A 13849-nucleotide genomic window follows, 5' to 3' on the forward strand; every position below is an offset into this window, starting at 1 on the left:
ATTTCTACAGACCTGATAACAGAACAGTCTTTATTCCTAACCTAAATTGGCATGGCTTTGGCTGCCAGGTTGACTGAGCCTCCACCTGCTGCAACAGGCATGTCCATGGTCAACATCATGCAGTTCTGGCCATTGAGACAATGGTTATAAAGCATACATCAGGTACAAACCTGACAGAGTCACTAGAACTGCAATTTTAATTTCTTATCACCTACTTGTCTTCGTGGAGTGGATGAATATATGATATAATTTCTAATAAAATTAGTGGGGACGCAATTTAAGCACAATCCTCCCTTTTAATCTTTTTTATGGGTTTAATCCTGCAAGTAGCAATTAATCAGATTTTGAAGACATTTCAAAACATTCCAGAGGCAAAACAGTTCTTCTCCATGCTCAAGTTTCATTTAAAAATGGCATTGTTTGGATTGCAAACTTTTAGGAATTTAACTAACCTTTATTTTGTGTGAAACAGGAAGAAGTTAACTTTGCAGAACAAAGGGAAAAAAACTTGAGACAGGGAAATCATGCCTGACACAAGAAAATTGGAGAGACACTGTCTCCAGCAAAGTCTCAACAAACAGCACAACACTTGGGTGCTACAACAGGCTTTTTTGGGGGAATTCTGCAAAAGAAATGAAAATAAGAGAGTGGCAGGAGCATTGTTGCCTGATCGGACTCAGTCATGAGGGTGCCTGAGCAGCGCTGGCCTTCGTTGTTTGCAGAACCAAGTACTGCATACCCTACCCATGATAAGCAGGCTTCACAGCAAGAACCCAAACTCAGCTGAGGCAAGTGCCAGGTGGGACTCTAGCTTTAGAGCACACAGAATTTGAGCCCTAAATGTAAACTTGTCACTCTTGATTTATCACATCCTCCTTGGGCTGAAAGAGGTGTCTCCAAAGGAAGACTATTCACATGTGTCCCAAAATTAGATAAAATTCACTTCAAGTTGCCCATTTCCTTCAGCTGAAGGCAGTAGGAGGTTTGGACAACTGCTCCCAGCTTGGACACAGGTGTTGGTGGGCTGGAGTTCACACAGAAGAAGGCCCTGTGCCCCATGCACACAGCATTCCCCTAAGCCGTGCCAATGGTCACGGGATGGAGAGTCACACACGGAAGTTTTGGTTCAGCACATGTGAAGCTGGTTACTGAAACAGTAACCCAGGCTGCATGATTTGGAATTGGGAATGGTCCGGGTGGAGAGGAGGGAATGTCTGTTCCTGAAGCAGAACAAGGCCTCTCCATGTATATCCTTGCATACAGAGGAAAAGAAAGACAAAGCAGTCCTGGCCCAGGAACTGGTGGGACCCATCTCCACCTGAATTTCACTAAACTTCACTAAAATCTTTTGACCACTTGGGGTTCTCACAAACCTCTCCAATGTTTTGCCATCACCCTACACAAGAAAATATTCTTTAGGAGGATGTTACATCCTGCTCTAGGAGGTCACAATCCAGCAAGGCTAGATTTTTGTTTCAAGCCACCACTGCTTCTGTGCCTGGTGGAGCTGTCCTGCACTCCCATGCTGGCACAGCAGCCACGGGTGGGTTTTTCAGTGGCTGCCCCCGAACTGGACCGGGTCTGCATGTCACAGCTGGAGCTGAGCATGGACAGGGGCCTGCAAGAAAAAGCTTCGGGGTCTTTCCCAGGTGACAGGCCTTCTGTTTTTCCATGATGCTACAGCAAAAAGAGACTACACAATTAATCCTTGCTAATATATGATGTGTACTTGTCCTTGTTTTGCACTGTTTTTTGCACTGCACTGTCCTACTGTGCCCATAAACACGTCTACCAAAACCTTTTCTGTTGTTACCCTCATTGGTCAGGAAGCTCCTGATCCATCACCAAAAAGGTAACCTGAAGGTTATGTTTTATAATCCCTTCTGTAACCTCACCCTGCCCTAGGGATGCCCCCACCTGCTGCACAGCTTTGACTTTGCCTGCTGAGGAAAAGTCTGTGGAGTAAAACCTTGCAAGATAAGAAATACAAAGGTAGAGTTAGGGTTCCTGAGACACATGTCATAAGCAGTTGAAGGATTCAGGGTTGTGAGTAAATTAATGCTTAGCTAGAATTTAATAAGTTACTAAGCTGCTTTTGCACATTTGCCAGTAAGTCTTTATTGTATACATTTAATGTATGTTTATAGGATGATTTTTATTTTGGGCACTGCTAACATTGCCAAACCAATGTAACCCAAAGAGAATCAGCAGAATAACTTTTGGTGAGGGAAAACAATACTTACCGACTGGCGGGAAATTCTTCCTCCTGTGGAGCGAAAAAACCAAAATACAATTTAATAGGAATGAATAACATTCCCTTAAATCCAATGGAAGATTCAAAAAAGGTTCAACTCTAGATAAAGAATGAAATATAAACACAGTACTGGTCAGGGTGAGTAAATTTTCAGTTTATTAAAGGGAGACTTTTCATAGTTATTAGGCAAAACTCCACTCGACAGCCTTTGGTTTTTCAGAGTGTGCATAAACTCATACACTCCCAGGAGAAGCTCAAAAGGACTGACGAGGCAAAGCATCCCATGGCTGCTCACCACACATCGTTCAAGGGCTGGTAAACCAGCCACCCACAGATGATGAGTCCTGTAACAACTCACTCTTGGGGCTGTTACCTTAAAGGCAAGTCAAGATTAAAGAATAGGCTCCAGATGCCCTGCCAGGGATGGAGGTCAAATCCTGAAAAGGGACTTGCAGAGGACTGAATATAAAGCCCCAACTGAGTGATCCACTTCAGCAGGCACTCCCATAACCTGAACCCTTACCCAGGGAAGACCTGGAAGCACAGGGGGGTCCCACTGAGGGCAGCAAGAGCAGACAGCTGCTTGCAGCCCTGAAGTCACTTCCAGCTGCTCTTGGCAGGCCTTCTACCCCTGGCAGCACTCCAAGTAGAGCCCTGCAGGGCTTCCCCAGCTCAGGAGACAGGCTTGAAGGCTGAGCTTTCACTGTGTCAGATAAAGGCCCCATGCCCACATAGTGAATGTCCATAAACATTTTCCATAAAACACATGAGCAAGCTCATTAAGATAAGACCAAGTACAAGATGTGAACTTTGAAATCCTTGCTTGTAAATCAAGTCTGGCCATAATACATCTCTATAAAAAAAGTATATTTGTGAAAATCATTATTTAGTCCACAGTTCACAACTGATGAAAAACGCAAAATACTATAGTGTTTGACACAATATTAAATCAAGTCATTTTCAGAAATCACTGAAACAGATTATTCCAATTCTTTCCTTCACTGTTGTTGACAAGTACCCTGACAACAGAGACAGTAGTACTGCCAGGTGATTCAAGAATATATTTTCCTAGAGAGCAAGCAAGACTCTGAAAGTGCTAACACACCCAGTTCAAGGTGCATGTGGGTACATGAGTGTTGGAGTCCTTGATGCTGAGAATATTCAACTTTCTGTGCTTAAAGGCACAGACCCACAAGAGAACACTGCATTTGACCTGAGGCTTCCAAAATTGATTGATAGCACTGAGATGATTGGTGTGTAGTTGGCTAGAAGTGGGTAATATCACAGGGTGTAAAACCCAGAGTTCAAGATTTTGGAATATAGAAAAAAATATGAAGCAAGATGGAGGTTTTAGGGTGGAGGCAGGTTGTTTGTCTTTACCTTCTTCTTCCTTCTTCTTCATGGGTTTGGGTGATGTATTGTAATTGGACAGAAAAGTCTGCATTGCAGGCTTCGAGAGATCAGTTATTGGGTTAAAAAGGAAAATAATCTAGGTGTCCTTTCTTAATTGGATAATTTAGTCTGAAAAGACCTTGTAACGAGATTCTTAGCTATTTTGTGCCTTGCTGATGAAAGGCTGCAGAAATCGTGGTTGTGAGACTGTTAAGAAATAATAAATAATTATTATTTAGAAATAATAATCAGTGTTAATTATAAGAAATAATAAATACCTGAGTTCGAACATGAAACTACCGTCTCCAGTGCCTTCAAGCCAGACCCAGAGAAACGGATACAAGAGTCACTGAAATTATTGGCAATGTCCCTTCCACAACCCACCAAAGATACACTGAAAGATACCAAGGTGTCAGCAATAGCCCATCTGTATATCAGCTCCTTGGCTATTTCCACTTGTTGGCCTTTCCAGCATGTGTGCATCACACTGCCAGTTTTTTATAACATGCACAGAGAAAAACAGTGTGGGCAGCTCACTTCTGTCTCTTAGCTAAGCCGTGGGCAAAAAATATTTAGGATAGGGTTGTTTGTCGGGTCTGAGGTTTTTTTCTGCTTTCCTGATGGCAAAAGTACCACCTCAGCAAGAAACCTTACCCAGAGGACATCACAGAGGCAATTTTTTTCCAGACAACATCATCTGACTTCAATGTGTAAGAGACACAATTCTTTCTAAACATTTTGACTTCACCCCTCTATTCTCATTTGGAAGAGAGGGTTGGGGAAACTCCAGAGAGCATTAAAGCCAACCTTTCAACACAGGCACCTAAGCTGAGGACTCCACCGTCAGGCAGCTTCAGGGTCTGGCCTACAAAGCACAGAGCACCCCCCATCTTGCATGGCAAATCTGAAGTTTGTTAGTGGCATGTTGGAGCACTCCCTCTTTGGGGCAACCTTCAGCCTCTTTTCTTCTTGCCCCACAAAACTGCTCATTTTCATAAGACCAAAATACCAAAGAGATCCACATTTTTCAATACAAAGGTCTAAACATTGGTGTGCTTTGTATCCCCTTATGACATTTAATAGTTTTAAGACATGTAAAGTCAACAACCACTCAGTTCTTGGCTTCAGCACCACATCTAAAAAATGATCACTGTGTCACTCTCTCCATCCCAACCTTGCAGGCCAGGTGGGGCAGCCTTACAGCTACAGCCCCCTCCCACCAGGGTGGTTCCTTCCCTGCAGTCACAGAGATGCAGTGGATGCTGCAGCTCTTGCAGCTCACACTCCGTGACACAAGATGGGAGCACACTGCCTCGCTCTGTGCAGCCAGCACAGCATCTGTGCCTGGATGAAATGCTTCCTGTCCGTGGCCACAATCAATCTGTACACACCCATACTGTCACCTAGGATGTTTCTGCCTCCAGAGCAAGCCTACAGTCCTGACACCTGACTTGGGGCACAGACAAGCCTATTGCCTCTGCTCCCTGGAGCAGCCCTACAGCACCTTCACAAGGATGCTGCTACCACCAGGACATCTCCCTCCAGGACTCCCTGCTTCACACCTTGCTACTCCAGAAAAACACCCACACAGAAACTACCCAAGCAAATCCATAAAGCAACAAGCCTGATAGTAAATGGGCAGACACAGCTGCACCCCAATTCTTTCTCTTCAAAGTACTAGCTCCATTTTTCTGGCGGTCTGCCCAAGCCAGCAAGACCCCTGGCAGCACCACTGACATGTCCTGCCTGCTCATCACTATGGTTGCTTGTCCCCAGAACACAGATTTGCTTGCTCAAGATCCAATGGCACTTTCTTGGGTTCATTTATTGGGGAGAGTGGAGGGTGGGAGTATCAGGTTCCTTCCCTGTGTGAGACAAGGTTTCTCCAGCCCAGGAACCGCTTGCTGTGAGAGACACCAATGTACTCAGACACTGCAGGACCAACGGTCCAACAAAAGGCAATGGAGACATACACCACAAAAAAATTAGGTTTGTACCTCTACTACTCACTGTTCCAGTTTAGACAGGAAAAAAATCTTTAGAATTAATTAGATAGATGGGTTCTGTCCTTGTCTGATATCTTCCAGATGTATCTTCTACATGTATCTATGTATTTAAAAAACACTAGGTCTACCCAAGGCAAATACTCCCAATGAAAAAGCATTAGATAACACCTGCAAGGAACACCACATTTAACTTGTGCTCAGATCTCAAGCTCCACATGCCTTAGAAGTGTAGTGTAGGATAAACCTTACTGGCCGGGGCTCAGCCCTCAGAGCTTACAGAGACCGAGGCACCATCTCTCGGCTCTCACTCGGCTTTCAAGACAGAGTTGTATAAACCAGGATACAGCGTTTGCAGAGGGAGAGCTGCCCCGGAGGAAGAGGGAGAGACCCAAGAGTAGCCGGGGACTTCCCCAGACCGACACCGGGCAGCAGAACCAGCCCTGGGCGGGCGAGACCCTTGGCCACGCTGTCAGCTCGCAGCCCGGCACGGTCACCCGGCTCGGAGGGAAGCGGCTGGAGGGATGCTCATCCCGGGCCGGCATCCCTCCCGCGGGCCGGGCACCGCCACCCCGCCAGCCGCTCCGGCTGCCCCATCCCGCACCGCCACACCTACCCATGTCGCCGGCGCGGTCCCGCCGGAGCGCTCGGGGCCGAAAGGCAGCAGGAAGGCAGGGAAAGAGGGAAGGAAGCTGCCGGGGGCGGCCGGGCTTTAAGGGCGGCGGCGGGGCCCCGCCTGGCCCCGGGTGCTGCGGGGCGGCGCCGCGCAGGTGTCGGGGCGGGGAGCGGCGCGCTCTGGCCCGGGAGCCGGCCCGGGGCTCACCTGCCCTTCAGCCGCCGCCACGGCCCCGCGCCCGAGCGCAGCGCTCCGGGCAGCCCCAGCGCTCCTCCCTGCCGCCCGCTCCCCGTACGCCTGCCAAACGAGGGCTCCCACCCGCTGCTCGGGGCTGCTCGCTTCGCTCTCCGGCCGCCAGCAAGCACCGAGACAGCGCCGGCAGCTGAACCGAGCGCCCCGCAGCGCTGCCAGCTCCACGTTGTCCCTTCGATGTCAACGCCGCGAGGGGAAACTTAGTAAGCAAGTAAGTGAAATACACGCTGTGTGGAGAGCAGCCTTCTGCCTCGTTCCCTCCTCTCGAGACAAGGAAACTGATCTCCTGGACTACTGCTAGCACCGCTTTCTAATGATCTCTGACCTGGGGCTCCTGTGGACAGATGCTTCTGAGAAGCTGCCCAGAGAAGATGTGGATGCATCCCTGGAAGTGTTCAAGGCCAGGCTGAATGGGGCTTGGAGCAACCTGGTCCAGTGGAAGGTGTCCCTGCCCAAAGCAGGATATTGGAACTGGAAGAACTTTAAGTTCTTCCAACCCATCCTGTGAGTCTATGTTTCTGTGACCCACTTTGTTCATCTCTTGGTCAGTCCACAGCAGATGTCTGTCCCGTGTGCCATTTCTGCCACAAGCCATAGGGAAAGCTGGGAGAATGCACATCAATACAGCATGCTGCACGTTTCATGCACGCACCACAGCATGAGCCATGTACATGGAATAAAAGGATGAGAAGTTTAGCATGAGCAGGAGAGCCGGAGTGCAAGGCTGGCAAGAAGAATAGTGTCATGGTTTGGCGCTGGCCCAATGCCAGTGCCCCCATGAAAACATATTCTCCCTGGTATCGGCTGTGAGATGCGATCAGAAACAGAGCAAAGCAGGCCTCCACTTGTGAATAAAGGGGAAAAAAAACTGTATTATTATATAACTACAATAAAATGAACACACAGAGCAAAATGGAAACCTTTTAAAATGTTTCTCCTCCCCCCACTCAATTTCCCACATCATAAAACAAAACCTTAGATTTTTACCAGTCCATCACCCTTCAAATAATCAACTCAGTCCATCTCCACCCTTCCGACAATCACCCCTCATTTCATCAAGGAGAGAGGAGTCTCTCTTGCACCACAGGCAATTTCCCCTGGAAACACAGCCGAGTCTAGCTGTGTTTCCCCGTCACTCAGCAACCACCTTCGTGAGTTCTTCCTTCCATGTTCAGTGCTCTCACCACTGCACATGGACCAGAGCTGCTTTTAGGGTTTCCCCTTTTCAAGGATGCTTCGCCCAGTTCCAGGAGAAAACGACAGTCTCTCATCTTTTCGGGACACTAGTCCCCCCCAATATTTCACCCCCTGGGGCCGAGGGGTCTCGAGAGCACCATCACCTCATCACCTGTCGTCTCCGCTCACATCGCTCCCTTGGCACCAAGCCATCGCCTCCCCCCAAAATGCAGTCTCTGTATTACAGGAAAGGTTCTGTCCATGGCCATACAAGAAAAGTCCAGCCAAAAGCCACTCCATCATCTCCTCCCACTAGAATTCTTCTCTACTTCTCTCGGTCCTTCTTCACCTTCACAGCTTTCATCACACTTGCGTATTTCCTCTTACTTTATCCCTGGCTCCCTTCTCCTTCAACTCCCGGAGGATCAGCATTTGCAAGGTTTCCATCATCCCACAGTAGGGTTAAAATCACAGTCTCTACTCATCCAGAACTCCCACGCTGGCTCTGCCGGGCACTCGTCTCACCGCCCCCTCCCTTCTCCTTCTCGGCCAGGCCAGTGCTATCAAATTTCAAGGTAGCACTGGCACCTCTCTCTCTCTCTCTCTCTCTCCCTCCTGGAAAAGGGGGGCTGCCTGATGCCTCTCAGAGTTCTTCCACCCTTCCATCTTTGTGGGGAACTCACTCCTATCCTACAGGGGCCTTCACCTCCCGTCTCTGCCCAAGGCTCCGGCCTACCTCCCTCCGGCCTCGTGGCTTCTCCTCCCCCGCCCAGCCTGCAGCTGGGCAGGGGAGGTCTGACCTCTCCATCCACCGGAACCAAGAGAGCGTTCCCCTGGGAGTTCCTTGCTTTTAACCCCTGTGTTCTCAGAGGCGTATCCATATCCTCAATGGCCAAACCAGGTGCCAATATTCACATCTGAGCACCTATTGGTTTGACCACCACCACCTCCCAAAAACTCACTTCCTCTCAAACCACGACAAATAGCTAGGGGAAGCTACATCTTACTAAGGCTTGAATGGACTCAGGATGCAGAAACAGTAAAACACTAGCAGACATTACCAAAATGAAAAATGTTCTGAAAGAAGAAGAAGCTCCTTCTTTGAGGCTTGAAGATACAGTGGTACGCTCTAGTTGATGCAACCAATCCAATGGCATTTTCTATGGCATGCACTTAATAATTACCTGGCTGCTGAGCAGGTTCATTTTGTCTTGGGTACAAATCAAACAAGCATTGCAATGCATTGCAATTTGGAATACCTACAGTCAGCACTTCAACTGCTAAAGGCTGCTCTGATTTGTGATACAGAGCTACAGCTGATCCTGGATTTCTTGAATTGTATCTAGATGGGCGTAATCTACTCCAAGGAGCTCTAACCTCTTAGCAGTTACCTGTACCCTTGACTGTAAAAATTAGTGAATAAATTCTTAAGATAAAACATGAGTAGGTGGTTATAGCTATATTTATAGCAAGTTCTCCAGTAAGAAACATAAATCTTGCTGTATAAGCTCCACTGACACAGCTGATGCTAGTCATGTATCACTTCTCAGTGGGATCTACATATATGGCCACACAGCACAGGCAGTGTTGTGTTTCTCTATTATGGTTACTCCAGCAAAACAAGCAATCTCTAATGCAGCAAAGAATGCTGAAACCTCCAATGGCTCATTCATCTACAGAAATAATTGAGATGTGACCACCATTTTCTGCTAAAGTATGGAATTAAAGATATCATTTCTTTCCTGAACCATGGGAAACTTCCCATTGCATGACCAGTGATGGTAAAAGGTTTGTTCCCAGGCACATCTTATATAGACCCACGCATTTAGTGAAAACAAAGAGTAGGCCTTTGATGTTTCTTCCTAGAGAGCAACATACAACTGGAATTCAGATGATAAGGAAAAACATCCGTTTTCTCAAAAATTTGGGATAAGTATGGTAGTTTGATCACCCTGGCTTTCACTCAGCTTATCTTTCAATGTTTAAAGTCTCCATTAAATTATTCACCCTGATGAGTACACATTTTAATTGGTCCCACAGAGAGAGATAAAATTGCTTCACAGCTGTTTCTGAGGTGGATTGGCTTCTGTTGTCCTTTAGTAAGGTCGATCACTGTGGAGCTATTTTATGGTTGTACTTGTTGGAGGGACAGAATTTGTTTTCAGAGGATTCAAGTTTGCCAGTGAGGCTCCTTTTCCAGGAGAATTCAGAGTATAGCAGGGCTGTTAAATACTCAGCAAACAAAAATGCAGAAAAGCATCTCTGCTTTTTTCTACAAAACCCTGACCTCAAGCATATTTTCAAGGTGCATAGAAAAGTCAGGCAACAAAACTTTGAATAATTAAGCATGTTTACCTATGAGGGAAGCTCTCAGAAGCCTTGCTGAAGTCAAGGTAGACAACATCCATTGCTGTCCCCTCAAACACCCACATCATCATGCTATCAAAGGCAATCAGGTTGATCAAGCAAAATTTCCCCTTGGTGAATCCACGGTCACTATTCCTGATACGCTTCTTTCCCTCCATATGCTCAGAGATGACAACCAGGATGAGCCATTCCATCACCTTTTTGGTGACTGAGGTGAAGCTGTGACTGCCTTGTAGTTATCAGGGCCTTCCTTCTTTTCCATTTCCAAGACTGAATTGACATTGACCTTCTTCCAGTCCTCAGGAACTTCTCCTGCTCTCCAGGACATTTCAGTGAAGGAGTAGCTTAGCAGTAACATCTGCCAGCTCCCTCAGCACTCATGGGTGCATCCTACTGGGGCTCATGGATTTGTGGGTGTCAAGTTTGCCTACTTGATCTCTAATCCAGCTCTCTATGACCAAGAGAAAGTTCTCCTGTCTCCATATTTTCTTTCTTGGCTTCACAGTCTGGGATTCCTCGGGGCAGGCTTTAGCAGTAGGAACTGAAAGAAGGCATTCAGTAACTCCTTCTCTGTGTCTTTCATCACCAGGGCATCCACCTAACCCAGCAGCTGGCCCATATTTTACCTAGTGTTCCTTTTCCTACTGATGTACTTGAAGAAGCCCTTCTTGTCTTTGATTACGTTAGGGTCGTAGTCCTTCTTATCTCATCCCTTCATACTCTGACATTCCCATATTCCTGCCTTTTTACACATTCTATAAACTTCCTTATTTGTTTGAATTTTGCCAGAAGCTCCTTGCTCATCCATGCATTTTTCCTCCCCCATTTTCTTGATTTCTTACTCAAAGGGATGCACAAGTCTTGAGCTTGGAGGATGTGATGCTATATAACAGAGGGGTTTTCAGTGTCCGTCTGACCCCAGCAGCCATCGGTGTCCCGGATAGAGGAGCACAACCAGTCCAGGTGCCTCAGGCAGGCTGCCAGCCACAGGCAATCTTAGCAAGCAGCTCAGCTCTCAAGTGAGATCAGCTCTTTGGTGAATTCAGCTCTTAGTGAATTCAGCTCTTTGCTTGCTAAGCACCTTGGCAGATGCAGTAGAGAGAGGAGAAGAGCTGTATGCAGTTCCACAGAGGTGTCTTTATTGGCAGCTTCTGCAAAAGGTGACAGGGACAGCCCTTCTGCCAAACTGGCCAGAGGTAGGGGTTTATATAGGGTATGTGGGTTTTGGGAAACAGTCCAATAGTAAGGGTGGAGGTGGATATGACCTATGGTCTTACAGAGAGATAACGAGGGTGTGAGGTGCAAGAGGGGCTTCTTGGTTCAGCCATCATGACCAGGCATTTCTTATCTTAGACAGCTGACCACCAGGGAGGCCTTGCAGGCCCTGTGGCTGCTACAATGCTCGAATATAAACTCTTGGACCCTCCTACCTTCTAGGCCCCTTGCCCATGGGATTCCTCCAAGTAGCCAAAATTAGCTCTCCTCAAGTCCAGGGCTGTAATCCTACTAACTGTCCTGCTTCTTCCAGACAAGATCCTGTACTCCACCCTCTCATGGTCACTACAACCAAGACTACTCCCAGTTCTCATATCCCAAACCAGTCCTTCTTTCTTAACTCCAGGTCCAGCACCACAGGTCTTTAATGACTCTTCCACCACCTGTGTCCAAAAGTTACCATCAGTGCTCTTCAGGAACCTCCCAGGCTGTGTGTGTTCCTTCCACAGGAGGGATCATTCCACATACTGCTCAGTTAAAGGTTGTAGCTTGGTCTGTTAGATTGTTTCCTTGCATCTCCTAGAAAGGAGGAATAATGCAATCATTTCAGAGGGGCTGGTGAGGCGAGTCCATAACATGGAATAATTGATAACAACTATTCACTATTTAAGGACGAACAACCTGAATTGAGATTGAAGTATTTTAAAGAAAATGAGGGCAAATTACTATCTGTTCAGATTACGTGTGATTTATAATATTAATAGATGGTTTTGACTATTTTTTTTTTTTAGATTGGAAGAATTGTAATAAGGATAAAGAATTTGCAGGGGTGTGCAGCTCATCATGGCATAGTCAGTATTGCAATGTTCATGGAGTTCTGAGAGTTCTGGAATGAACAATGAATTGAACAGTTTTGCTGAACTAAGGTCCTTTCCTTACAGTTATCTGTGCATCCTTGGGAACTTCTTATCTCTTCCTTTTACAGTCCACACCACTGATAAAAACTCAGGGTACTTAGCAGCTCTATGAGAAGTTTCACTTCTATCTCGCTACTAATAATGTTGACTGGAGCAAAATGGTACAGTCACTTTCTTTTCAGACTTCTTCCAGGCTTCAGAATCTTTTTTTTTTCCCCCAAACATTAAATGCTAACTCAAAGTTACTTATTCAGTGGCTATCAGCATTTCCTTGTATTAAGTCTGATAACTGTTCTAGACTTGTGCTTTCTCTCATACACTTGGAAAAAAATCTGATGTGTTACTTCAATTAATTTGAAAATTATATTTGTATAAACCTGCTTAAACCTTATACCAATTATTAAAATATTAAATTGCAACAAAACTAATGTAAAAGAATTTTTATTTTGGGAGATGAGTGTGTTTTGAAGGCCTCAGCTGCAGTTCTGCCAATTATGGTCACAATTTTCATGTTCCCCATCTCAATTTTTCACATCAAACTTCCACATTTTTGGGAGTCAGATATCACAGTGAGAAACATGAACAGATTATACAGCATTAGCTGCAAAAACCACTATCCCAAGAGGCTCCACTTGCTGTTCAGGTATCTGGTGTCAACGAATCTTACAAGACAGAGAGACATACAAAAAAAAAGCCGTTCTAAGGATTCACAGTGAAAGGTTATTTACCTAAATCCCTTCAGCCTCCTCTTTTTGTCTTTCCAGCTAATCCTTCATAGCACAACCCAAACAGCAAAACAGAACCACGCAGCAGAAAAACTCTCAGTGCTTTGTTCATCATTTAGAATATGTAGTAATAAAACAAGGTGTAGCATTTCCAAGGTATTTTACTAATATCAATCATGCCTTATTTTCGCAGAAAAAAAAAAAAGTTGCAAGTTTTGCATTGAGAGAAGAAATTACAAAACTCCTTCCTAAGCAGAAAATACCAGGAAAAAAAGCCCTAAACTTGAAAAGGATATACTGCCTAGTCTCTAGATATAATTTTAATTGTTTATTTTTGTTGAGACCAAAACATATTTAGAGTCTAAAAGATTCTAAATAACTCATATATTCACTATAATACTTAAGAAAGGAAAAAAAAAACCCATCAAAATATTTTAAAGATATTAAAATGGTCACTTTCAAAAATATCATAACAACAACTGAATTTTTCCATTATCTGCCAAAGCTTTCATTTTCTTCTTCCTGCAGGAAGCTCCAGGACTCCTAGTCTGAATGCAATTAAATACAGAATTTTTCAGTTAATGAAAAACCACAGAACAGCAGTCTTCATAAATTTTAGCAGCTAACCTTCATGACAGACAATGACTCAGATGTCTCCTTTGTACTGAAGTTTTCTCATAAAGAAATCAAAGATAATAGAAACTGGGTATAAGAAAAAACCTTGCCCGACTTAACAGACTAGGTGCTTTCATTAAGAGCCAGGTCCATCTAAAGACACAGTTTTATTTGAAATAATTCTATTTCAACTTAAATACTTATTCTTAATACTTATTCTATTTCTATGTAAATACTATTACGTATTACTATTATTAAAAACATTTATAACATTTTTGTTAAGTTTAATTTACTGCTTACCATGTCCATCCTCAGAC

The 13849-nt window shown here is 45.2% G+C and overlaps 1 protein-coding gene across 1 annotated transcript in view; it reads right to left on the reverse strand.

Annotated features, from left to right (window-relative positions):
- Positions 1–10388, reverse strand: part of LOC119703636 (solute carrier family 15 member 1-like) — a 30112-nt gene extending 19724 nt beyond the window's left edge. The window contains exons 1-4 of the mRNA XM_038143706.1: positions 10258–10388; positions 8878–8903; positions 6473–6716; positions 2244–2266 (exon numbers count right to left, since the gene is read on the reverse strand). Coding sequence (XP_037999634.1) covers positions 2244–2266; positions 6473–6716; positions 8878–8903; positions 10258–10388 — 424 coding nt within the window. The remainder of the gene's footprint in view (positions 1–2243; positions 2267–6472; positions 6717–8877; positions 8904–10257) is intronic.
- Between the last annotated feature and the right edge of the window lie 3461 nt (positions 10389–13849).

This window comes from Motacilla alba, chromosome 1, assembly GCF_015832195.1.
Source record: "Motacilla alba alba isolate MOTALB_02 chromosome 1, Motacilla_alba_V1.0_pri, whole genome shotgun sequence".
NCBI classification, from domain to species: Eukaryota; Metazoa; Chordata; class Aves; order Passeriformes; family Motacillidae; genus Motacilla; species Motacilla alba.